The 23,865-nt window shown below is 33.8% G+C and overlaps 6 protein-coding genes across 8 annotated transcripts; 2 read left to right on the top strand and 4 right to left on the bottom strand.

Annotated features, from left to right (window-relative positions):
• Positions 1-185: 185 nt before the first annotated feature.
• LOC7456678 (polyadenylate-binding protein 1) lies at positions 186-3,912 on the bottom strand. Of its 2 annotated transcripts, none has more exons than XM_024585988.2 (6): positions 3,618-3,912; positions 3,441-3,543; positions 2,965-3,035; positions 2,175-2,366; positions 1,837-1,961; positions 186-650 (listed from the first exon to the last, which is right to left on the bottom strand). In XM_024585988.2, exons 1-6 carry the CDS (start codon positions 3,759-3,761, stop codon positions 608-610), a joined length of 678 nt encoding a protein of 225 aa, XP_024441756.1. In that variant the 5' UTR covers positions 3,762-3,912; the 3' UTR covers positions 186-607. The 2 variants fall into 2 exon arrangements, with proteins under 2 accessions (XP_024441756.1, XP_006374587.1); XM_006374525.3 differs by having other exon boundaries at positions 186-653; positions 3,618-3,910.
• A 3,066-nt stretch (positions 3,913-6,978) lies between these two features.
• LOC7456677 (putative pectinesterase 63) lies at positions 6,979-9,860 on the bottom strand. Its single transcript, XM_002321742.4, has 4 exons — positions 9,307-9,860; positions 8,991-9,194; positions 8,644-8,882; positions 6,979-7,414 (listed from the first exon to the last, which is right to left on the bottom strand). Exons 1-4 carry the CDS (start codon positions 9,793-9,795, stop codon positions 7,258-7,260), a joined length of 1,089 nt encoding a protein of 362 aa, XP_002321778.1. The 5' UTR covers positions 9,796-9,860; the 3' UTR covers positions 6,979-7,257.
• Positions 9,861-11,032: 1,172 nt separating this feature from the next.
• Positions 11,033-12,793, bottom strand: LOC7457593 (uncharacterized protein At1g28695). The gene is made up of 3 exons (XM_002321741.4): positions 12,544-12,793; positions 11,924-12,310; positions 11,033-11,621 (listed from the first exon to the last, which is right to left on the bottom strand). Exons 1-3 carry the CDS (start codon positions 12,661-12,663, stop codon positions 11,121-11,123), a joined length of 1,008 nt encoding a protein of 335 aa, XP_002321777.3. The 5' UTR covers positions 12,664-12,793; the 3' UTR covers positions 11,033-11,120.
• A 1,062-nt stretch (positions 12,794-13,855) lies between these two features.
• On the top strand, positions 13,856-16,028 carry LOC7457592 (probable pterin-4-alpha-carbinolamine dehydratase, chloroplastic). Its single transcript, XM_002322280.4, has 3 exons — positions 13,856-14,386; positions 15,460-15,649; positions 15,756-16,028. The coding sequence occupies exons 1-3, from the start codon at positions 13,871-13,873 to the stop codon at positions 15,845-15,847; spliced, it is 798 nt and encodes a 265-aa protein (XP_002322316.3). The 5' UTR covers positions 13,856-13,870; the 3' UTR covers positions 15,848-16,028.
• Positions 16,029-16,534: 506 nt separating this feature from the next.
• On the top strand, positions 16,535-18,849 carry LOC7456676 (superoxide dismutase [Fe], chloroplastic). Of its 2 annotated transcripts, XM_002322279.4 has the most exons (9): positions 16,535-16,683; positions 16,777-16,814; positions 17,052-17,126; positions 17,219-17,407; positions 17,512-17,683; positions 17,807-17,925; positions 18,070-18,096; positions 18,213-18,236; positions 18,337-18,849. In XM_002322279.4, the coding sequence occupies exons 1-9, from the start codon at positions 16,617-16,619 to the stop codon at positions 18,547-18,549; spliced, it is 924 nt and encodes a 307-aa protein (XP_002322315.3). In that variant the 5' UTR covers positions 16,535-16,616; the 3' UTR covers positions 18,550-18,849. The 2 variants fall into 2 exon arrangements, with proteins under 2 accessions (XP_002322315.3, XP_024442811.2); XM_024587043.2 differs by lacking the exon at positions 18,070-18,096.
• A 1,959-nt stretch (positions 18,850-20,808) lies between these two features.
• Positions 20,809-23,678, bottom strand: LOC7456675 (cell division cycle 20.5, cofactor of APC complex). Its single transcript, XM_024586512.2, has 8 exons — positions 23,290-23,678; positions 23,057-23,155; positions 22,580-22,774; positions 22,161-22,430; positions 21,971-22,073; positions 21,538-21,857; positions 21,229-21,390; positions 20,809-21,127 (listed from the first exon to the last, which is right to left on the bottom strand). The coding sequence occupies exons 1-8, from the start codon at positions 23,380-23,382 to the stop codon at positions 20,987-20,989; spliced, it is 1,383 nt and encodes a 460-aa protein (XP_024442280.2). The 5' UTR covers positions 23,383-23,678; the 3' UTR covers positions 20,809-20,986.
• Positions 23,679-23,865: the final 187 nt, after the last annotated feature.

Raw genomic sequence — 23,865 nt, 5'->3', positions numbered from 1 at the left:
ACAATAATCTTCACAAGCTTATAAATCACCAGACTACATGGCAATTTCCCAATTCCCATGCAACAGTCTGATTCCCACATCATTAAGTTGTACAGTTAATGTAATAAATTTCTATATGAAAATGGCAGGGAGTAAGAGAACAAAAATTGGATGCCCAAAACATCAGGCACAATGCATGCCTCACATGGTAAATTGCCCTGATCATTAATGTGAAAACTGGGGAAAACGTGGCATCTATAAATTGAAAAACAAACGACTTGAGTTATAAAGTATAAAAGCATAAATGTCAGTTATGAATCCTCCAGTGTTTCAACTCAACCTCACCGAGAAACTCAAACCGTAGATGGAGTCACAAGTACATGAAAATCATTTCCATAACATTTTGCGCGGTTAGCACCCTTTGTCCATCAAAGGCAAGTAAATGTAGGATTCAGTGAACATGAATCCAGAACTCTTGCAAGCTATTGATTGAGAAAAATCTGGCCAGCCTTTGCCATGCAAATGATGATACACTAGTCTTTCTGTTCCTCAAGTAACCACAATACTGATATGGTCGTCACCAACTGTCTTCACATTACTTGGCCACTACTAACAGAATACATGTTCCCTAGTATGGCCTGTACCGCATAGGTCTCCTGAACCTTGGAACTCTTCTGCACACAAGATTATTAAGGTTAGTACTTCCAACAAAACGAATGATCACATTTCCCCTATTGATGCAGCTGGTCATAATTAATAAATGAATTACTGGAAATATGGAAAACTAATATAATGCTACAGAAGGTAATCTATAGCACAAGCCACAAAATGCACCAAATGAAACCACAATCATGGTGGAAAGTAAACAATATTATAACAAAAGATCCTCCGTTGAAAAGCAAGCCATGGTTTGAATGGCACAGGTTTTCCTGACTTGGTCTCCTTCTTATGCAACAACAACAACCAGGCCTCAATCCCTAATTAGTCGGGGTTGGCTATATTCCACGTGATCCTTAACTTGATCTTCTATGAAGAAATTAAATTTTCTTTTGAGGCAGAGGAGGTCACTTTCAAAGGTTGCTAGACAGATGGCATCCACCACTTTTAATGTTGGACATTACAACCATGTCTAGGTGGGAAACTGTAGAGTTTCGACCTAATCCAACCATTAGTGGAAAGGACTCCTGCTAACTAGTGAACAGCTGTAGTGGCCAACCTAGCAGCTAGACTTCTCATCCCTCAATGCTTGTAAAGAGGTCACATTTGAGCAGTCAACCATCTCAATTGTATGAAGAGAAAGAATTGCTACAATAAAAAAAAATTCGTAAAAGAGAACTATGGTATATATCACAAAGTGAACTAATAAATTTTCTAATCTTCAATCAAAGGACACATGATTTAGCATCCGCTTAAGGTGAGCAAGGATTTGTTATACTAAACAACCTAATTGTATTAATTAACTACTTCATAGGTCCAATAACACAGTTTGTAACATCATAACAATTAACAGTAATATCTGCTGCCTAAAAAATCCAAAACTAATACCCCTGCAAGGAAGATGACAGAATGAAAAAGTGGACTGAGCAGCATATAACTTGTTAGAGAAGGTATGAAGAAAAGGACACTGTTTAAAACCTTCTACCCTTTTATTGGATTAAATACATCTTAATTCTCATAATGCTGTACTGCTAGAAAATAATCAAATATTTAATTCTGAGAAGAAAAGGTAAAATGAAAGGTTTCAAGAAAAAAAAAAAAAGTATATCAACTAGTTCAAATATCAAAGAATTATCAGGTGGAAGAACAGTCAAGACATGAAATATGATTATAAAGAAAAAAAATATTTTAGGTGCTTACCCATAACCATATGCAGGATAGAAAGGAGCAGGCATGAATGCCCTCTGGGACCTGAACCCATAAGGGCTTGGGCGCCTTCCTCGATATTGCTTCATTCCAGGAACATTAGTTCGCTTAGCGGAGACCTGAGCGAGAATCATATCAGCAATTAAAATCATATTGGAAACTTGGGAGCTAGTAATTACTGATTATAACAAGGAGTGAAACGCACTCCAAATGAATCAGTAAAGTAGCAATCCTTTATAGTGGAGGTCTTAAAATTCAAACTCTTCTTTAGGGAGAACTTTATCAGTATAGGTGTAAAGAAGGGTAAAAAAATAATAAAGTAAAACATAAACCTTTAACTGGCGGCCATGAAGTTCAGATTCATTTAATAAGACAGCATTCTGAACAGCATCAACCTCTATAAACTCAACATAAGCAAACCCCTTTGGTTGACCAAACTTGTCAGTCAAAATTGTCACTCTGTTCACAGTTCCACAGGATTGAAAATGCTGCTGCACTTCTTCAGGGGTACAAGAATAATCCACCTGATGTTAAGAACACAAGTAAACAGCAATGATGTTTTCTGTCAGACAAGGTTCTTTAGATTGTTACTAATTGAAACATGGAATACGCAAAAGAATGCAACTTTCCACTACAAAACAATACAAGCCTAATTAATGAGAAACAGACAAAAGAAATCAAATGCAATTAATAAGAATTTGAATTCACGAACCAGGATCCATGACACTAGACCAACATCTAGAAGGTGTGAAGGAGAACCAAAGGTTCATGAATGAGAGAAAAGATAAAACAAAACATGAAGTACAATTCACTGAGCAACTAAACTTGTATGTTGAATGGCATCAAGTACCCAAGTTTTGAATCTACATTGTATCTCCCATCAAAACTTCTTAATACATCAAATCCTCACTTGAATGCTTTATATGAAATACAGTTAAACCCCATCTATTTATCATCACAAGAAAGTAAGGAAAAAGACTAAGTTTGACACTGCAAAATATATAAACACCAACAGAGAGAGAAACAGAGACAGGGAAAAAATTTGACAGATCATACATGTACACAGTCATGTAAAACATATAAATATGACAAAATAAAGAGAAAAGGATAGTAAACCCTCACATTACCAACATAAATGGATCGTGAATCCACCTCCTCCTTTTCAGCTTGAGTCGCAGAAGCACCTGGAGAATCTTCACACATATCCAACAGAACAAGAGAGCACATGAGTTTTTAACAATAAAACTAAAATTTGGCACCAAGCAACATAATATAAAGTATACAAAACTTTACTCTTTACTTCATTACAAATCACAGTACACACAATCATCCACACATAAAACATCCCCAAGCGACCTCAACTAGTCTCCAAATCAAACTAACAAAAGAATCCCCAACACCCGACTAAAGGGGGGAAAATCACAACCACGATGCAAAAAACACTTCAACAAATTAATACAAAGAACAAAAATCGACCAAAACTACAAAATTAATTTTCATTCAGCAACCAATAAAAAAAATACCATAAATTTTCAGCAACCCGATTACCTCAACTACATCTCAATCAAATAATTCAAACAAAAAAAATAGAGATATACCTTGAACAGCTCCCATTTCTTTCTCAACCTTAGCCTGCATTTCGCGTAGTGCACCAGCTTCTTCTTCGATCTCTTTCAACCTTCTCTTCATATCCTCTAAATCCTATCCAAGCCAGAAAAAAACTTTCAAAATAGAGTAAAATGTCAGAGAGATATTATTATCAATATCGAACAGACCTTAGAGTTAGGGTCTTGGTACTCGTCTTCTTCAGCTCTAGACGACATGTCAGCATCGGCATCCATCTCTCCTTCATCGGGGATTTCTCCACCGTACACCTCGTGCTCGTGCTCATCCTCTTCGTGATCGTGAAGCTGATCCATTGATTTTTTTTTTTAATTATTAGGGTTTTATGGAAAGAATTTATTAGGGTTTTATTAGGGTTTCAATTTGGGGGGAAAGAATTAGGGATTTGAGAGGCTGGGGTCTGCGTGTGAGGGATGGATGTAGTGACGTGCTTGATATTTTTCTCTGGTTAAGGGAGACAGGTTAATTTGTAATTCTGTGAATTTAAAATGGGTGTTTTTGGACTTTAAGAAGATCCAATAATGAGGTCCAGCTACAATTGGAACAATTAAATTGCAAGCGCCCAACGGAGATAATTTTTGAAAATAAATTTCTCATAAAAAAGAGGGAAAATGAAATTTGTTTATTTGAACATATTTTAATGGATAAGTTTCAATTAAGTGTTTCAATTATAATTTATACGATTGATTTGTAAGCTTGATATATTATTAATGAGACAAGTGGTTTATAATTGATAAATTAATATTTTTTATATTAAAATTACATTTGTTTTACATTAAATATATTTTTATATTTTTTTTAATTTTTAATATTTCTCTCCCTTAGAAAAAACTCAACTCGATGAATGAAAGGTATGCTATGATCGATTGAACTTTTTTTATTTAATAACAAGTGATATTTTTAAATTAACTTACATTTTTATGAGTGTTTGTTTTAGTGGTGGAGGTTGAGTTTTGTGTGTAGGACCACCAGAAAAAGTAAAAAAAAAACAAAAAAAATTAATTTTTGTGGTTGAGTTTTGTGCATAATTGGGCTGTACCCAACCTCAACCTCAACCACAAAAACTAAAACAAACATCTGTAGAGGTAAATACTGATCTCAACTTTTAAATTTAAAAAAGTGAGTAAACATTCAAATTTCTTGAATGTTGAAAAAAAATGTTTTAAATAAAAAAAATAACTTGTATTTTTATCTTTAAATATTTCACAATAAAGTATTTTACAAAACTATTTTCCCATTAAATTATATTATTGTCTTTTTAAAAACACCAAATAAATTATTTCAAGGTAATTTTTATTAATATTGCTAAACTTAGAGGTGCTTGGGAGCGTGGTTCAACCATACTTTTAAAAAAATTTAAATTTTTTATGCTTTAAATTATTATTTTCAGGTGTTTTTATTATTATTTTGATGTGTTGATATCTAAAATAAAATTTAAATAAAAAAATTATTTAATATATTTTCAAGTAAAAAATACTTTAAAAAATAATTTTTATTAATATTCTAAATATCTTTATTTTTAAAAAACAAGTCATTTAATTACTCAGAACAAAAGAAACCATATCACTTCGACAACTTTCCAACATCAGTGACTAGAAAAAGCTTCATTTTTTAAATTGTCAAGGATATTCTAATGTTCTTTAATTGTTTCCTTATACCAACATAGAAGAAAAATTATTCTAAAAAAACACACTAAAAATTAATTAATATCTAATTTATATAGCTATGGACTTAGAAACCACCTGACAATTTCTCCTAATGGCATAAATTTCGTGGAAATAAACAATCACAAACTTCTTACGCCAGCAATGAGAATTTGATGAAATCTTGCCACAACGTAAATAATATGCAATAACTGTTTGGAAGTGTAGTTGTAATTGTTTTTTTTTTAAATTATTGAAATACATCAAAATAGTATTTTTTTTATTTTTTTAAAATTATTTTTGAGATTAACATATTAAAACGATTCAAAATATTTTTTTTAATTTTTTTTTTAAATTTACATTTTCTGAGAACGCCGGTTTGCTCTTTTTTTTTCCCCTACAATTTCCCTCGTAGATGCCGCTTGAGTCGTACAACATGAATAAAAATGAAATTAATTGATTCTAAATTATTGAGTTACAATTCAATGGTAATGTAATTATTTAAAGAAAAAATTACATCTTATAGTTTAGTTGTTTTGTATTTATTCTCCATGTTTTTAAAGATTACAATTTATATAATAAATTTTGTTGCGTGGGTAATAATTTATATTTTAAATCATTTTTATAGTATGATTTACTTTATACTCACCAATAATATACACTGTAGTTTTCAAAAACATAAAAAATAAATGTTAAAACGATTTACTTAAAAGATTATCATGTAATTTTTCTTTACTTTAAATCTGAATGATACTTTGTGACGAAATGCATGGATATGTTTGGCATTGTGTTTTGGAAGTATTTTTTAAAAAATTAAATTTTTTTAATTTTTTTTTGTTTCAAATTAATTTTTTTTTTATATTTTTCAGATTATTTTAAAAATTTTAAAACATTAAAGGCATTTGAGGTAAGTTATTGAATATATGCTCGGCATTATCTTAAGCATGCAATGTTTGACGCTGCGGGTTGGAAAATATTTTTGAAAAATTTTGAATTTTTTTTACTATAAATTAATATATTTTTGATATTTTCAGATCATTAATTTTGATGTATTGATATAAAAAATAATTTTTAAAAAATAAAAAAAATATTATTTTAATGTGTTTTGAAATAAAAAACACTTTAAAAAGCACCTGTTACCACACTTCTAAACACTCTTTCAACACCTAAAAACTAAATTATTCTTTAAGCTTACAGATGAGAATCATGTTCTTACAAGTTTTTGCCTCTTCCAACGTCCATCTTCACTTTATTCAATTAAGGATAACTAAGATTTTCATCAATTTCACAAAAGGAAATTACAACAACTCTGTTAAAGTATCATAAGATTTCAATAACCATTTAAAATCCCTTTGTTGCATCAAAAATTTCCTTAATGTCTTGAAATCTCTTTATTGTTAAAGGAGACTATTTTAAAATATTAAAGGCATTTGAGGTATGAACGACAATTTTTATAATAATTTTTTAATTAATATGGGTGTTTGGATTAGCTTATGTGCACATTAACTAATTTTACGGGCCTTGAAATTAACAATCATGTAAGCCTCAAGTGGTCATGAGATTTGTGGGATTCAAACTGGTGACCTTTAGGGAACAAACCCAAGATCTGACCAGTTGAGATACACCTCTTAAGGTTATAATTTTTGTAATATTTACTTAAACACGAAGGAGGTTTTTGTTAAAATTTTAAATTCTTGGATAATCTTTGTAATTTTATAATATCTCATTTTTTTAAAAAATCACACATTAGGCAATTTATTTCAAAGAGTAGTGTAATATTTAAGACTCAATATATATATATAATGCATTTTTTTTCCCCCGAGAAGGCTCTAAACCATGCTTTATTAATTAATGGAAACACATAAAATCATATAATAAATAAATAACTTTTCATGACTGGTGGGAAAACTGTACATCGATCAATAATAGAATCCGATCTTTTTTCTTTTGGTTTCTCTGCTATATTCCATAATATTTCAGTTGCTACGTGCATACTATCCTATCTCTTGCCTCTTTATCTGGCCTGTTATACTTAATTAGTTATCTATAGGCCTATTATTATTATTATTATTATTATTATTATTATTATTATCTTCATAAATATTTAAATATCCTCAATGCTCTAATTAGAAATAAACACTCTGCCACCTTAATTTGGAGGAGGGAGCAGCCATTTGGAACCTTCGATATAAGCAAGAGAAAGGAAGGGCTTCACTTGTTGGGGGGTTAGCTGCCTGCTGAATTTAACACGGCCACTTGGGTTAGATCCTGGCCCCTTGCACTTGTATTCTCCAAATGAAACAATCCTGCGCATGAAGCAAGCATAATATTTAAATTATTAATTCATAAAACTGGTAAGGCCAGAGTTCTCCTCTCACCAACGTTAGTTATTTGATATTCCTCGAAAAAACATCTCATTTCGCAGGTTTATAATTAAATGTAAAATATTCCTAATCCATTTTAAAATGAATAATGCTAATCTTGTTGGAAATGCTTCTCCAAATCACTTTCTTTAAAACTTCATCCTTATTCTTACCGAGGTTCGATTTTGATTTTTTCAATTAAAAATCTACTTTGTTTCCTTGGTGATAGTTGTTGATTAGGATATGTTTATAAATGTGATAGTGATTATTTTTTAAAGTGTTTTTTGCTTGAGTTAAGGTACCGTTATATCCTCGTAAAGGTAAGAATACAAATTCGATCTCCAGGAAGCGCACTTATTGGGAGGGGCAGCCATGAATCCCGAACAAGATTAGTCTCATCCTTTAAAAAGGGTATGAGAATACCCGGATAAGCACAAAAATGTTTTTGGTTTGGAAATGCATCAAAATAATATATATAAAAATTATTTTTAATATCAGCACATCAAAATTATTTAAAAATATATAAAAAATAATTTTTTTTAAAAAATATTTTGACATTAATTAAATCTTTGATTGGAAATTAACTTTTTAGCTAGCATACGACTTAAATGTAATTGCCAAATAAGACATGCAAAGCCACGCAAGGCGGTTCCTAATTATGGAGTAACATTAATTTCCCTATATAATTCCAATAACCATTTATACCTATCTAGTAAACCTCACTAAGATTACATCAAAAACCAACGAAAGTAATATTTAGAATTAGAAAAATACTAATCTTAGGAAAAAAAATGATTCCCAATTCTTTTTTCAAAAAAATTTAACCATTGAATTCACAAAAACTTATTGGAATGCTATCCACTCATTCAAATATTGTATGAATTTTTTCAAAAAGTGAATTGAAATATATATATATATATATATAAAGACTATAAATTATGAAACCTAATTGATATTGCTTTTGAATTTTTTGTTAAATTAATTTTTTTTCTTACTTCAAATTAATTTTTTTTATGTTTTCATATGGTTTTGATCGATTTACTAATATTAAAAATAATTTTTTTTAAAAATATATTATTTCAATATATTTTTTAAATAAAACATATTTTAAAAAACAATCATATCCACAATACCAAATTAACCTTAAAAAAATAAAGATGGAATCAGTTTACCTGTCTCGTTCAGGGTGCTGATTATCGGACCATCCACCAGGGTTGACCACACTGCTCATGGTGGTGAAAGCAAACACCACCCGAGGTCTTTCTGTCCATGCACGTCCTAAAAATGCCCACTTGCCAATTCCATTTACTTTGCAATGAACAAAAGAAAATCCAGTATCATCTTCTTTATTTCTTGCCTGTGCAGTGATCACTGCCAATCCTTGGTCTGCTAGTACATTTATCGCCGTTCCCTACATTAGTTAATTCGCCATTAATAAATTTCAAACCAACTTTAAATGCTCAAGATTTTAAACGGGCTATTACTTAATTTTGAATTAGAGTTAATTTTTGGAGGTTACCAAGTACAGGGACTTTCCGCTTCCGAAAATGAAATCAACAGTGCCTTCAATGTAACAATCCTTGAAAAAATGGCGTCCCTTGTCGTCACACAACGTGTCTTGAAACCCAATGAGTCTGCAATTATAGAAAGCAGCCTTGTCTCCACCAATTCTCAAAGCAACTGCCTGTTCTTTCAATTTCCCACTCGGCCTCGGCGAAGAATTCTAACCCAACAATTCCATAAAATTTTATTTATGACATTACAGAAAGCATTAACCTTAAATAAAAGAAGATAAACAGAGAAATGTGGGCAACATTATGTTGAGTAATCCTTACCTTAATAATGATATTAGAAGCTACAAAATAATCAGAATCAACTTGCAAGGTGGCGCTATAAACAGTTCCGTATACCCTAGCCGTGCCAGCAAAAGTCAAGGTTGGCATGCTACTAGCCGATCCTTTAAACGTAACGAAAGGCTTTTCTTTCTCAATTTGGATCTTTTCATTGTAGACTCCGGAACCGATATCGACGATTACTCGTTGAGTATTCCCCGACGAAATACTTCTAACAGCGCCGGTCAGGGTTTTGAAATCACCACTTCCATCTTTTCTGACCCTAATGGTTTTCGGTTTAGCCTCGGCAGTTTCAAGGGCAGGGTCTAGGGTGCCGTTACGTTGTGTGTAGGACTTGACATTGGCATGGAACCAGGAGTTCAGGCTGGATGGTTCGCCTGGTATTGGACTTGTGTCCTTAGAACCAGCAGTGGTGGACACAAGGAGAAGGATGACGAATGCCGCAATGCCTGTAACTTTGCCTGTGCTCATTTTTGCGACTAGATCTTATCTTGGCTATATTTTATGGGAGTTTTCAAATAATTATAGGCAACATAAGAAGAGAAAAGCCTTAAATAAACGGGGAACTCGGGGCTCCTTACACTCGTTTTTGTTTGGTAAGAGTTGTTTAGAAGTTAGGCAAGCACTTAAGCCCTTGCAATACCTATAAACAGTATTTACTACCAAACTAAGAAACTGTCCTAAGAGAGACATTTTGCTTCCTAATTTGAGTCAAAGACGTTTTGGTTTGGAAAATAAGTAAAATCGTCTAATTCAGTGGATATACTGCAAATTAAAGGTGATAAGAAGCACATACTGGACATGTCTAATGATGAGGCTGTGGTGATCTTGGCCATATACTATTAACGAAACACTAAACATGGTAGGGAAATCACTGTGCCAAAAAAATATTGTTCATTTTCTCATATTTTCCTATTTTACTGTGGGCTTATTTTTTTTACTTTATCCTCAATTTTTTTTTTATTGATTGCATTCTTTTAGGTCAAATTAAAATATAAATTATTTAAATTTTTTGACCAAGAACAAGATTGAAAGAAAGAGAATCACCGTAGAAAAGGCACAAAAAATGAATGGTGGGTACAGAGTTCACACTAAAAGTTCAATTTAATCCTTTATTTTTCAAATTATATTTTATTAGGTTCCTATAGTAAAATTTATTTTTTTATTTTTAGTCACTAGTTTGAAAAAGAAAAAAAAAATTAAAAGATTTTAGCCGTAGAGAAAACATTTACTTTGACATTAATTTTGGTGTCAATAATTTCATTTGGTAAAGAAAATTTTACTAAAATAGTTTTTTACCTTAAAATCACCTGAAAAATCTAAACTCAAAAACTTTTTTTTTTCTTGGATTCATTTGAGATTTTTTGATTAAATGCTTTCTACACGAAGGAGCCCATAACAAAATTGTGGGCTACACAGCCCAGGCAATAGAATGTTGGATTTCGTAGCTGGTGGGAACAATTCTTTTGGGTGCCAACGTGGGGCAGCCAAGAGATTAGTACTAGGATTTATTTTTGAAGGATTAGAAAAATATATAATCGTTATCCCAAAATTTTGGGCCTTCCCACCTGCAAATTAACATCATGATTTTATGAATTTGGTTACCCTTGTGCAAAGTCAAAAATTAATTTAACCAGCCATTGATTACTAAAATTGATACCCTGAAAATCAATAAATAAGCAGTATAATCAATATATACTCATGCATTAATTCCAATATTCTCTCCAACAATTGGATAATTCCTATGTCTATATATATATAATAACCTTAGACGAAATAATTCATCCAAAACCATATCATTTTCCCCATGAATGTGCACAAGCCGCATGGCTCAAATCTCCAAATGTGAATGTTTCATTAGCCGCAGAGCGCTTGAATCTCTTCCAAGTATCAATAACAGCGGAAAGGTCAGCAACCTTGGCACTTATAGTTCGACAACAGTTTGCATGAACAGTCGTGACAGCTCTAATGTCCTTGCTGTCTTGGCAAAATCCACTAAAGTAGAGGGTGTTCAAGAATCTTACTCTCATGTCTAGATTTTTCAACACCTCTCCATGCAGCATTCCATCTAGAACGTCTTGCTCTTTTTGTCCAATAGACTCTTCTTTCCTTGAATACCACAAGTCAAATAATTTAATAGTCTTCTTGTTTGACCTGACCATGTAAAAGCCGGTGTTTATTGGGTTGCGCTGTGACCACTGATCACCATTGAAACTATCTGTACTGATTTGTAGATCAATGTTTTCGTTGAAGCTCAGCCTCTGAAATGGGTTCCTCAGCCACAATACATCAGTATCCTGTAAAGGAAAGAATTGATCATCAGCTTAATCGAGCCACAAAAAATTCACACCCGCATGTAAATTGAGCCATAAGTAGCATGCAATTTGCCAGAAACAAGCTCTTTTATCCTGGAAGAAAAGTGCATATAAAAAGTAAAGGTAGATATGATAACTGATACACGTTTATAAACTACAATTCAATTTACATTAACATCCCGTTTTCAAAAATTCTCAATTTAATTTTTTTGTGTTAAAAAAAGAGGCTCCAATTGAGACCATGGCCTATTTGCCAATTAAAACAAAGGTACTGGAAAACATACCGTAAAAATGAAGTTATAGCCACGCACAAGTACTTCTCCAAGAAAGAAGGTTCTCCTCCACATCATCTTGATAAATTCATTGGACATGTAAACTTCCTCGCGATCAAATTCCACACCATCTGTTTCAAGTTTGTAACAATGAAGCCGAAGAAACTTACACCGTTCGTAGGACGCTTGATCCACGTTAACAAGCAAGAGATGGTTAACCAAATCTCTCGTATTTTCACCGAACCAGAAACCATTCAAGAAAAGGTCTAGCATCGACTTATCATCACCCTCTACATAGGCTTTGTTTACCATAGCAATTATCACTGTTCTGTTCTCTGTCGATGCCTCGGCCAAAGCCAGTTCAAGCTCATCTTGTTGGCTAGTACTGTTCACATTCCTCTGCAATACGAAACAAATGATCAATACCAAATGTTAAGAATCAAGTCTCAACATAAAGCTCAATATTCTGTCAGATTTAGGATCAGTCCCTCTTCATACTGATAAAAAAACAACATTTAGCAAAACATCAGAAACAGTATCGAAGTCTACATCATATATATGTGACCATTGTCGATGAACAGAAAGAGTATTAAAGAATAATAATACTAACGAAGAAAAGAAGGCATGCTTACTGTGTAAGGAAAGACAGGGTGGAACGTGGCCGGATTATAGAGGATTAATCCACATAGTAAAGTGAGGAAGAAAAGGGAAAAGGCAATGATGTGGGTGCAATAGTTTTTGAGACCATTCATGTTCTTGAAAATCTTCAGTTTTTAGATCAAGAATATCTCGTCTCTGGATGTTTGGTTCACTCGGTGGATGGTTCAAGAAGTTGAATAGATGAAGAGTTTTATGCTTGATGAAATTGAAATTTATTCTCATAATGACTTGTGCAATGTTAGGTTATGGCGATCTAGAAAGTCCTGGTTTATGGCGTTTAGGACTCTTATGATGACCAAGACAATTGCTCCATTTCAACCTTAATCAATAAATATAAAAAAACTGCCTTCGAAATTTAATTACACAAACAAATTAAGCACTTACAAGTAACACTCTCTGGTCTCTCTACTATACAATCAACTTTTGTAGCCGATTTTATGTGCTTATGTGTTCCTTACGGAGCTCATAATTGTGTGGATATTGGGTTAGATTTGATTATATTTTGAGCTACTAAACTTAAACATGGGCCTAAGTCCACACTCCACACCAGGTTGCTGTGGACCCTTTGGTGTGAAAGAAAAAATATAATTATTTTTAATTATTGCAGTAGTTAATTTTTAAAATATTTTTTATATAAAAATATATAAAAATAATATTTTTTATTTTTTAAAATTAATTTTTATATTAATACATCAAAATAATTTGAAAACATAAAAAAATATTAATTTAAAACAAAAAAATAAAAAAATTTAATTTTTTTTAAAAACACTTTTAAAATGTAAAAATAAACAAAATCCTTAATATATGCTAGATGATTTATTCGTTAAAGTTGAGTATTTTTAAATAATAATAAAAATAAATAATTCAATTACTTAAATTGATTGAGATAATAAATTTTAAAAAATAGGTAATAAAAAAAAATTTAAATTACAAAAAGATGTATTTTTTACTTTTTGTCGATTGAATTTGTTTGTTGAGGTTGTCTTGTAGAACGATCACCAAATTCTTTTGCAAAAAATAATTTTTGAGGAAAAAAACTATTAAAATATTTTTATATCTAAATCGAAGAACAAAGTTTTTATACTAAAAAAATCTAAATATCTAACTTCACTTTAATAGAGTTAATTCATTTAAATTAAAAATATTATTATGATTTTTGGATATAAATTCATCTCCCTCACTAGCCCCGTCCTATTTCTCATTCATCCGCATGAAATGCCCTTTCAGCTCACAAAAACTGACGTCATCTCCATTTTACTGAAACGGCAGGTAGTTTAAATTGACACCCACGTCATCAGGATGACGTGGCACTTCATCCCTGCCCCTAGTAACTGGACGATCCTTGAAATAGGTCTTGTCCAAGACTTTGCTAACCACCAGATAACACAGCAAGACAAGACAAACCTCCTTGAACTTAGCTTCCGCAATCACCACCAAAAGTCTAGCAAACCACCATGGCCACCACCGCTACAACCACCACTCACATACCCTTCTCTCTCCCACTCTCCAAGCTCTCTTCTCCACACAACCACTATCACCACTTCAAAGTCTCCATCTTCAAAGTCACCACTTCAAATCCCCACCTTGAGAATTCAAGCTATGGGGGATCAGTTAGGTGAATTTGGTGCTAGAGACCCTTTTCCTGCTGAAATAGAGAGTGCTTTTGCTGAGAAAGTGTTAGGCAATGTTGATACTGAACACAAGATTCTCATTCCTACTGTTTCTGCACTTTCTCTTTCCCAGCAAGAGTGTACTCCTATATCTCCTCTGCAAGACCCCATGTCTAAGGATGATGCTCAAAAGCTCTTTAAGAAGGTGAATCTTGAGTTCCCATATGGATTTTTTGCCCCTCTTTTCAGCTTTAAGGATGTGGTTTGCTATATGCAACATGTTGTTTAAGTTCTAGACTTCTAGTTAGTTCAAATTAATTTACCCTGTGTGAGTTTATGCTTGTTGAGAAATTTCAAAATTTACTTATAAATGTTAGTAGTTGTGTGGTGGTGGAATTGATATACTAGCTTAAATTGCTCACTTTGTAACATTAGTAGATATTGAAGAGCATCTTTCCAAAAAAAGAAATTGAAGAGCACTCATTTGGTTTTGTTCTTATAAAGCTGGAATCATCAATTTCTTGTAAGATTAAAGTTTGAAGCTTTAGAAATGGCAAATCCCGTACAATTTGTACTTTTGACAAATTTACAGACTGTAGGTGTTTGTTTGATTCTTTGATGCTGTGAATCACCAATTCTTTCCGATCAATCTGTCCCTACATTTTGGGTTGCGGGCTTTTTTATTCTCTTTCTTAGGACTTGTTTCTGAAATGAAGTGCTTATTCTGCATACCAACACAAGTCTTGTGGTTCCTTTGTTGGTCTTCTTTAGTCGTGTTCTTAATAGAATTCTCAGGGATTTTGAAGTAGGGTTTTAGTAGATAAGATGTCCTTTTTCTAGAGCTTCTATGTAACATTTTCATTTCCTCAACCCCAAGAAACTGATTAGCGGTGTGTTTCCAAGAGAAAAATCTTTATCAAGAAGCAACTCATCTCTGGCATTAGATCGTGTTGAAATGCATTAATAAGTGAAGTTCCTTGCATTTTTGAATTGCTTATTCTTAATTTAATTCCTTTTATTATCTCATTCCAGGATTAGGAACCAGATAAAAGAAGTAAACTTTTAATCCTATATTTCTCTCTCTTCAAGGTGTTTTAGTGTTTCAGTGCATTTGCTTCTGTTTCATTTCGAATGCTGACAGACACAAGCAAAGGTAGCATATCCAGCATTGATTTTTCCTTTGCACAGGCATATCAAGTAAAGCCTGCAAGTTCCATGTTTAACTTCCACCTATGAAAGCATCAATATGTTTTGCCTAACGGAAAAATTTGTCTGAAGGTTCTTGGCTGGAGACTCCTCGATGAAGAAGTTGGACTTAAACTGCAATGCTTGTGGAAGTTGAGAGATTTTAAATGTGGTGTTGAGCTTGTCAATAGAATTTACAAAGTTACAGAATCATGTGGCCATTTTCCAGATGTGCACTTGGAACAGAATCAAGTTAGAGCCGAACTTTGGACTGAATCCCTTGGTAAGCTTCAAAATCACTCACAATATTCTCTTTCCTGAATTTCCTTGCTGCCTGAATTAAATGATCTCTTTGAAAGCACTTGAAATTTAACAATTTTCCATTGCAGGAGGCTTGAGCATGACCGATTTCATTGTCGCAGCCAAGATTGATGAGATTAAGACATCAGACCTTGTCCCTAGAAAAAGAGTATGGGCATAATTGGATATTTCCTTGATAGCTTTACTGAAGGAATTTGAGAGACCATGAAGTACAGTCTACAGAGATCTCATTTTATCTCAATTAATAAGAGAACTCACAGTTTTTCCCTCAATCCTTGTGTTTATTAGCATTGATTCATCTTCCTGCAATTCAACAAGAATATATGATCTTTCTACATTAACTTCCTTCCTTTCCCCCTTTTGAGGGATTCTCTGATGTACAATCAATTAGGTACCTATCTGCAAATTACCTTCTGCTGGTAATCTAAACAAATATAATGTGATGCTTGCTAGAAAATCTTGACAGCTTCTTCTGACATCTCCACAGGCAGAAAACCAAATGGAGGATGTAAAAAAATAAAAATAAAAATAAAAATAAAAATTCAAAACCAACCTGAGGAGGTTTATCGTTGCGATCCTTTTTTGAGTCTTAATCACATCATCTTTTTTGTTTTTTTTTTTGGGTGAAACCTAATCACATTATTTAAATCCATCTATCCTACCCAAATTTGTACTATACTGTTGGGGCCTTAGCACTGCCAGGTACTATCCTTAGTACTGCCAGGAAGTACTTTGAGCTCTGCACAAGTCCAATCTTACCTGGCAAAATCAAGGGCACAGATCTAACATCCAAATTGGTGCTGTGGCAAAATCAAGGGTCCATATCCAAACTTCTCTAGTATTTTTGAAGTACATTCTCGCGTTTCTAGTATCAAAGCTTAAAGTTCAAAATTGTGAGGAAAGAGAAACTGACAGAGAGTAAAAAAAAAATGGTTGCAGCAGCAGCAACAGCTACTGCAGCTAATCCACTAACATGCTCACTATTTCCAAGCCAAGGTCCCAAATTGATGCAAACCCATCTTTTATTTTCCTTCACCCACTCTCCCTTTTCTTGCTTTCTCTAACTCACGGTGTTTTCTTGCATTTCAGGTCTTAGAGGAACAACTAGTGGGCTGCAATGGACAAAGGTAGTTCAGTTTCCCTATCTAATAACCTGTATATATGTTTTATTCCTCTGCTTTAAGGCATGCATACTGACAATGTGTGCATTGTCGAGGTAGCCACTATTACACGGACAGCCAGTCAGAACATTTAATGCTACTGTAATTAGCCTCGCAGTTTGTGCGCTTATGGTGTTCGACGAAATGCTTATTAAGTTGGCAAATTAAAGGGACTGAACTTTGCACTTATTTTCTTTGTTGCAGAGGCAATGTACCAGAAAGGCAAGTGCTTTGACAGTTACAGCTAAATTTGAGCTGAAACCTCCTCCATATCCCATGGTAAGATTTGAAACAAAGCAATTTCTTTTTCAAGAAATTAAGTTACTTGACAGTGAGTGAGATAAAGGGCTTGGATTTTTATTATTTGACAGAATGCATTGGAGCCGCATATGAGCAAAGACACATTTGAGTATCACTGGGGAAAGCATCACAGGGCTTATGTGAATAACTTGAACAAGCAAATTGAAGGAACAGAGCTAGATGACATGTCGTTAGATGATGTTGTGCTTATTACATACAACAAGGGTGATCCACTTCCTGCTTTCAACAACGCTGCACAGGTATAATAAAGCATCCCATGCATACAAGTTCACTTTTTTGTTGTGAACTTTGATTTTTGGGTTTTCTAAGCATTTTTTTATTTTTGTTTTTAATCTGGATTCAGGCCTGGAACCACGAATTCTTTTGGGAATCCATGAAACCGGGAGGGGGAGGAAAGCCATCAGGGGAACTTCTTCAATTAATGGAAAGAGATTTTGGTTCTTTTGATAAATTTGTTGAAGAGTTCAAGTCGGCTGCAGCTACTCAGTTTGGTTCTGGATGGGCTTGGCTCGTATGTAAGTGATCTTTCCCTATGCCAGCAATTATATTTCCTACTATTACTCTTTTGAGTAAATATAACTGGCTTGTTTATACCACCGAAAGTAAGAGTAATATATCTTGTATGTTAATCTCTCTAGACAAAGCAAATAGACTTGATGTTGGAAATGCTGTAAATCCTTGTCCATCAGAGGAGGATAAAAAGCTTGTAGTGGTCAAGAGTCCCAATGCCGTGAATCCCCTTGTTTGGGATTATTATGTAAGTATTGATGCCTTAGTTTCTTGATTTGTTTCATTTGCAGAAATATAAGATGATATTGATCATGTAAAAGGAAACATTACCAATCACTTATGATGTTTGTGTTTGGTTCATTCATCTGATGCTGTTGGTTATTTCTTGCAGCCACTCCTTACAATTGATGTTTGGGAGGTATTCGATAACTCTGTTGTTTATTCAATAATTCCCATGTTGATTTTCTTTTATAGAATAATTTTGATTTGTACTGACCACTGATTTGGCATTGCAATTTTTCTTTCTTTCAACAGCATGCATACTACCTGGACTTTCAGGTGAGGTTCATTGTAATAAATCATCCGTTTAAGTTTGCTTTCCATCTTAGTCCATCGTTAAATCATTTGATTAGTGATCATGTGTTGTTTCTTCATGTAGAATCAACGACCTGATTATACATCAAATTTTATGGAAAGGCTGGTGTCATGGGATGCAGTTAGTGCGAGACTTGAAGTTGCAAGGGCTCGAGCTGCTGAGAGAGAAATAGAAGAAGCAAGAAAGAGAAAAGAGGAAGAGGAGGGGAACTTTACAGACAAAGAACCTGCAGAGATTTTCATAGATGGGGTTGCTGACGATTCTGAGACTGATTGACTTCATACTGTTTTGCAGTTATTATATGCGGGAAATTGTTGAGGCTTGTCACGTCCATCGTTGTCTTTGAAGGTGATAAAGAGGTCAGTTTGAGCAGGATAGACTACAAACATGTATCCATATCAACATGGGAAACAAGGAAATGTATATTTCAAGTACTGTTATTTTCAAGGTAAAACTATCTGTTAGGCAGTTCCTATGCATTCAAGACCACCTACACAGAATTTTTGGGTTAGTAGTCTGTACTCACTATGTATGGCAACTCCGAGAGTCGCAAATATAATAGATCCTTTCCAACTATATGTCGTGCTATGTGAACCCATGGTAAAAATGGTGTTATCCTGCTTGAACAGTAATGTCTTTTAACCATAACCATGCAATTTTAGTTTTGTTCCGTATACAGCATTCTTTATCCAAAAACTGTTGCTGGTAAAAATATGTAAAGAATCAACGGCATGTAGATTATGATATGATCAATCAAAAAAATGGTTCATCTTTTGCATGGAAAATATCATCAATTCACTCTTGTTATCAGAACATGAGGGGTTGTTTGTATTTTTCTTGTATACAACGTCTGTAGCAGTACAATGAATCTGGTTACCCAGATGAAAGGAAATGGATATCTGTGCACTCAAAAATCTGTACACTAACATAATAACTTGAAAGCAGAGGAGGAAGCAAGCTTGCACCAAACAATGAAACAACTGTTCCACCTGCAATCGTCTTACGAAGGATGTTTTGAAAGACAAAAGCTTTTCAAAATTTGATGCAGGGTTTTCAACACGAGGTGGTCCAAAAATCTCCCAGAAGCGAAGAGTCTCATCTTCCAGCTGATGCTACTGTTAATCCATCAGGACTCTGCAACAAACCAATTGACAAGGTCAAGGAAGTTCTCAGCTATAAAAATAAATTTTCCAGTAATTTCAACTTAATGGTTAAGGTCTTAGGTAATCAAACCTGAGAAAGGCTGATGACTTCGCGTTCACGACGATTTATTTCTCCCACTTTAGTAATGGAAGGGTACTTCCACAAGCATAGATGGTTTTGAACTCTGGAATCGCCATGGCCACCTAGTATCTCCTGATGTATGTTCCATTCTAGTCCACATATCTGAACAATTCAACATCAAATCATCAATGCCAAATTAAAATCATCTTCATGATTCAAATACAAGTGCATGAATTAATCTTTTCTGCTTGATGGCCAACAGTTGAAAATCTGACGCAGTATCAAAATCTCCGACAAAGCATAACATGCTTTGGTTTCAATGCTATGATGTCTTAATACATCCATCACCTGTGCCTCCTCCCGAGGCCAGTACATTGAATTGATAGTACTTATTTGTTTAAATATTTTATAGTGATGAAAATTTTGTAGATGTGATGATGAATGTTTTGTTTTTAAAATTTTATTATTTATATGTTTGTAATATGTTTTTTAAAATTTCAATAACATCATCTTAGTTTAAATGTATTTTTATATAAAATTTTTAAACTAAAATATAGGAAAAAATATGTAAAAATCTGAAAATAATTTAGGAAACATAATACCATTCACCCTTTTTTCATAGGGAATTTTAAAAGCATTTTATGTTTTATTATTTATTTGAAAAATAAATGTAAAACATAAAACCATTACTATCAAACACACCTTTCATTTAGTTAGTTAATTAAAGATATTTTTCTTTTTGGATAGGAATTAGAGATCTAATTGTAGAAAGTTCCCAGTAATTTGTTTCAACCCTACAACCTTATTGTTCCAACTTGCTTGTTTATACTAGTGAAAGTAATAGTAAACCTTACAACCTTATTGTTCCAACTTGCTTGTTTATACTAGTGAAAGTAATAGTAATATATATTTTCTTTTATTCTCTGAAGACAAAGCAAATAGACATATGTTGGAAATGCTGTAGATCCTTGTCCATCAGAGGAGGATAAGAAGCCTGAAGTGGTCAAGAGTCCCTATGCAGTGAATCCCCTGGTTTGGGATTATTATGTAAGCATTGATGCCTTAGTTTCTTGATCTGTTTCATTTGCAGAAATATAAGATGATATTGATCATGTAAAAATGGTGTTATCAATGCATGTAGATGAACGCCAATGCACGCATAGCTGCTTGAACATTAATGCCTTTTCACCACAAGCATACAATTTTAGTTTTGGTCCGTATACAGCAGTCTATATCCAAACTGTTGCTGATAAAAATGAGTAAAGAATCAACGGCATGTAGATTATGATATGATCAATCACAAAAAATGCATGGAAAATAGCATCAGTTCACTTCTGTTATCAAAACGTTGGGGGTTACTGTATTTTTCTTGTATACAACATTTGTAGCTACAACTGTGCATTATAAATCTGTACGCTAACAGAATAAATTAAAAGCACAGGAGGAAGCAAGCTTGTACCAAACAATGAAACAACTGTTCCACTTGCAATCATCTTATGAGGGATGTTTTGAAAGACAAAAGGTTTTCAAAATCTGAGGCAGAGTTTTCAACACGAGGTGGTCCAAAAATCTCCCAGAAGCGAAGAGTCTCATCCCCTCCAGCTGATACCACAGTTAATCCATCAGGACTCTGCAACAAACCAATTGTTAAGGTCCAGGAGGTGTTCAGCTACAAGAATAAATTTTTCAGCAATTTCAACTTAAACGGATAAGGTCTTAGGTAATTCAAACCTGAGAAAGGTTGATGACCCTGCGTCCATGACGATTTATTTCTCCCACTTTAGTCATGGAAGGGTACTTCCACAAGCATAGATGGTTTTGAACTCCGGAATTGCCATAGCCGTGGCCACTTAGTATCTCCTTGTGATGTCTGTTCCATTCCAGTCCACATATCTGAACAATTCAACATCAAATCATCAATGCTAACTTAAAATCATCTTCATGATTCAAATACAAGTGCATGAATTAATCTTTTCTGCTTGATGGCCAACAGTTGAAAATCTGATGCATAATCAAAAGCTCCCGGAAAGCATAACTTGCCTGTGCTTTGGTTTCAATGCTATGAGTACAAGTCCCTCCTGTTATATTCCATATCTTAATACATCCATCTCCTGTACCTCCTCCCGAGGCCAGTACATTGAATTGATAGGGACACCAAGCAAGTGCTTTGACTGCAGCTTGATTATGGGCATTGAATCGATGCAAGAAGTTCGAAGAGCTCATTTTCGAAGCTTCCCATATGTATATAAAGCTTTCATTTCCTCCACTTGCCAGTACGTTACCTTCACTGGACCATTTCAAACCACATACTTCTTCGGTGTGTGCTTGCATGCGTGAAGTTGGACTGTTTCTCACTCTTACTGTCAACGAATTTGCAGATATAAGGAAACTGGAAAGTAAAAACCACCTCACTGTGTCGAGAAGTAATGGCAAGTAAAAAAAGAAAGAAAGCGAATTAGAGTAGCCTAACAACCATCATGATTAATAATGGATCTGTCGCGGCTTCCTGTTGTTAGAGTATGACCATTCCAGGCAATGGCTGCTATCCTGCTCTGATGACCTCCCAAGCTTCTAATCTGTGAGTTGTAAAAATAATGATGTTACCATAAGAAATTCAAGTTCCAGAAAGATTTTCAAATCTAAAGGAAACACAGAAAACTTACACATTTGGAAGTCTCGGGATCCCAGATTTGAAGTTTGGATTTCATGCATCCAATTGCCAAACTTGTGGCTTTCTCTGACCAGGCTACACTTGTTGGGTAGTCATTGTCACCTTGAACTTCCAAAAGCTTCTTTACCTCTTGGTTCTCTGCGTTCCATAAGTATAGTGCCGAGCCCAATGCGACAGCGAGAACATTGTTCTTTCCCCAATCCATGAGGTTCACATAGTAGTCATCTTTTATTTTTGGTGCATCCAGAACCTTAACTTCTTTCTGCATATGCCCTCAAACAACGTAAATGACTGTATAACATATTTTCCAAGTATATATCATGACATGATTGTTCAACTCTACTACTAGTTACTGTCATCTATGCAATGTTCTAATTGATCAAATTCAAAGAAAACAAAGCCAGTACTTACCGTAGGCAAGCGGCGAGATTCATGTTGCTTGATTCCATTACTCAATACCTCTGCATCAATATCTCTTCTCATCTCATCAATAACATGATTCCACTTTCTCCGAGATTTTGGACTTCCTCTAAAAACCAACATCCTAAATGGTCTCCCTTCTGAGTCCAAAGTTAGACTTTCCCTCAACATTTCTCTGTATCCTTTCTGCCTCAAAGACAAACACATTTGGAGATTTCAGTTTACAATCAAGAAAACCCAGAATCCATATGTTCACACGAAAATTTCTAATTCTTACAAACCCTTCATGCCACAGATCAAAACAAAATATTAACCATAAACACCCAAAAAGTGATTAGCAAGCCCAAAAAACAGAAAAAAAATCTGAAGGCAATTAACCCCAGAACCCTGATAATCTTAACCCAGTAATGAATTTAATCAAAACACAAAAAACCCATTTCCCAATTGGCATAAAAGGAGGAGACTTACACCGAAATTGGGATTGTGTACTTCTTTGATTTTGTTTGTCAACAAACAGTGGGCTTGATCAAGATTCATCAAACTCCTGTTTGGTATAAACCTATCGCCCTATGCACACATACAAAAACAAGAAACAAGAAAACAGTAAAATCAGAATAATCAAGAAATTCTTTGTAAAATAAAAGGGCATTCAAGACTCAAAAGTTCATGATAAAAGAAGTGTGAGGGAGAGAGTTTTGTACTGGAAATTCGTATTGAGTGGGGCTGTCATGTAATCTTCTTGGAGAGAACCAATCAGGTTGAAGTTGAACTACTCTCTTCTTGCTTTGATCCATTTTTTGAGAGAGAAATCACGGTACAGAAGACCAATTTCTTGAATTCCCGGAGAATTCTTGTTCAGTATAATTAAAAGAAAAGGAAAGTGAAGAGAGTTAATAAAGACATTGAAGAGAAGGATGATGGTCTCTTCCCTCCAAAAAGCCAAACCGCTGTGACCGTTGAAGGTTGGTGTCAGTTATTCTGTTGGTTAAAGGCGCCAATTGTATGAGTCGGTCCGGTCCGGGCCGGGCCGGGTCAAGGCTGTTCACTAAAGGGGCTATAAGGATTGGACCGATGTTGACCCATTCATCTTACCTTAGGGCTTCATTATATATCAACACCCTATTGTTTTTTTTTTTTTTTAACAATTTATGGATATCACACCGCTCTAGAAAGTTTTTTTTTGTTGAATATATATATATATATATATATATATATATATATATATATATATATATATTGTTTTTTTAAAAATATGTTTTACCTTAAAAAATATTAAA

The sequence above is a fragment of the Populus trichocarpa genome, chromosome 15 (genome assembly GCF_000002775.5).
Source record: "Populus trichocarpa isolate Nisqually-1 chromosome 15, P.trichocarpa_v4.1, whole genome shotgun sequence".
Lineage (NCBI taxonomy): Eukaryota > Viridiplantae > Streptophyta > Magnoliopsida > Malpighiales > Salicaceae > Populus > Populus trichocarpa.
The sequence above is the reverse complement of the archived record's forward strand: the minus strand, read 5'-3'. Positions and strand labels throughout refer to the sequence as shown.

Excerpts from the sequence above, each read along its gene's own strand:
- LOC7456675 (XM_024586512.2), bottom strand. The coding sequence starts at position 23,382 with ATGGATCAAAGCAAGAAGAGAGTAGTTCAACTTCAACCTGATTGGTTC. Across the intron at positions 22,431-22,579 it reads AATCTCGCCGCTTGCCTACG|AAAGAAGTTAAGGTTCTGGA; the intron begins GTAAGTACTGGC and ends GGGCATATGCAG. Across the intron at positions 21,858-21,970 it reads ATCCATTATTAATCATGATG|TAAGAGTGAGAAACAGTCCA; the intron begins GTTGTTAGGCTA and ends ATTCGTTGACAG.
- LOC7456678 (XM_006374525.3), bottom strand. The coding sequence starts at position 3,761 with ATGGATCAGCTTCACGATCACGAAGAGGATGAGCACGAGCACGAGGTG. Across the intron at positions 1,962-2,174 it reads TTCATGGCCGCCAGTTAAAG|GTCTCCGCTAAGCGAACTAA; the intron begins GTTTATGTTTTA and ends ATTCTCGCTCAG. Across the intron at positions 654-1,836 it reads TATCCTGCATATGGTTATGG|AAGAGTTCCAAGGTTCAGGA; the intron begins GTAAGCACCTAA and ends TCTTGTGTGCAG.
- LOC7457593 (XM_002321741.4), bottom strand. The coding sequence starts at position 12,663 with ATGAATGGTCTCAAAAACTATTGCACCCACATCATTGCCTTTTCCCTT. Across the intron at positions 12,311-12,543 it reads ACCCTGTCTTTCCTTACACA|AGGAATGTGAACAGTACTAG; the intron begins GTAAGCATGCCT and ends TTCGTATTGCAG. Across the intron at positions 11,622-11,923 it reads GCTATAACTTCATTTTTACG|GATACTGATGTATTGTGGCT; the intron begins GTATGTTTTCCA and ends TTTCCTTTACAG.
- LOC7457592 (XM_002322280.4), top strand. The coding sequence starts at position 13,871 with ATGACGTGGCACTTCATCCCTGCCCCTAGTAACTGGACGATCCTTGAA. Across the intron at positions 14,387-15,459 it reads CTCAAAAGCTCTTTAAGAAG|GTTCTTGGCTGGAGACTCCT; the intron begins GTGAATCTTGAG and ends ATTTGTCTGAAG. Across the intron at positions 15,650-15,755 it reads ACTTTGGACTGAATCCCTTG|GAGGCTTGAGCATGACCGAT; the intron begins GTAAGCTTCAAA and ends TTTCCATTGCAG.
- LOC7456677 (XM_002321742.4), bottom strand. The coding sequence starts at position 9,795 with ATGAGCACAGGCAAAGTTACAGGCATTGCGGCATTCGTCATCCTTCTC. Across the intron at positions 8,883-8,990 it reads GCGGAAAGTCCCTGTACTTG|GGAACGGCGATAAATGTACT; the intron begins GTAACCTCCAAA and ends TAACTAATGTAG. Across the intron at positions 7,415-8,643 it reads CAGCACCCTGAACGAGACAG|GATTGTTTCATTTGGAGAAT; the intron begins GTAAACTGATTC and ends CTTCATGCGCAG.
- LOC7456676 (XM_002322279.4), top strand. The coding sequence starts at position 16,617 with ATGGTTGCAGCAGCAGCAACAGCTACTGCAGCTAATCCACTAACATGC. Across the intron at positions 16,684-16,776 it reads CTCACTATTTCCAAGCCAAG|GTCTTAGAGGAACAACTAGT; the intron begins GTCCCAAATTGA and ends CTTGCATTTCAG. Across the intron at positions 17,926-18,069 it reads CCCTTGTTTGGGATTATTAT|CCACTCCTTACAATTGATGT; the intron begins GTAAGTATTGAT and ends TATTTCTTGCAG.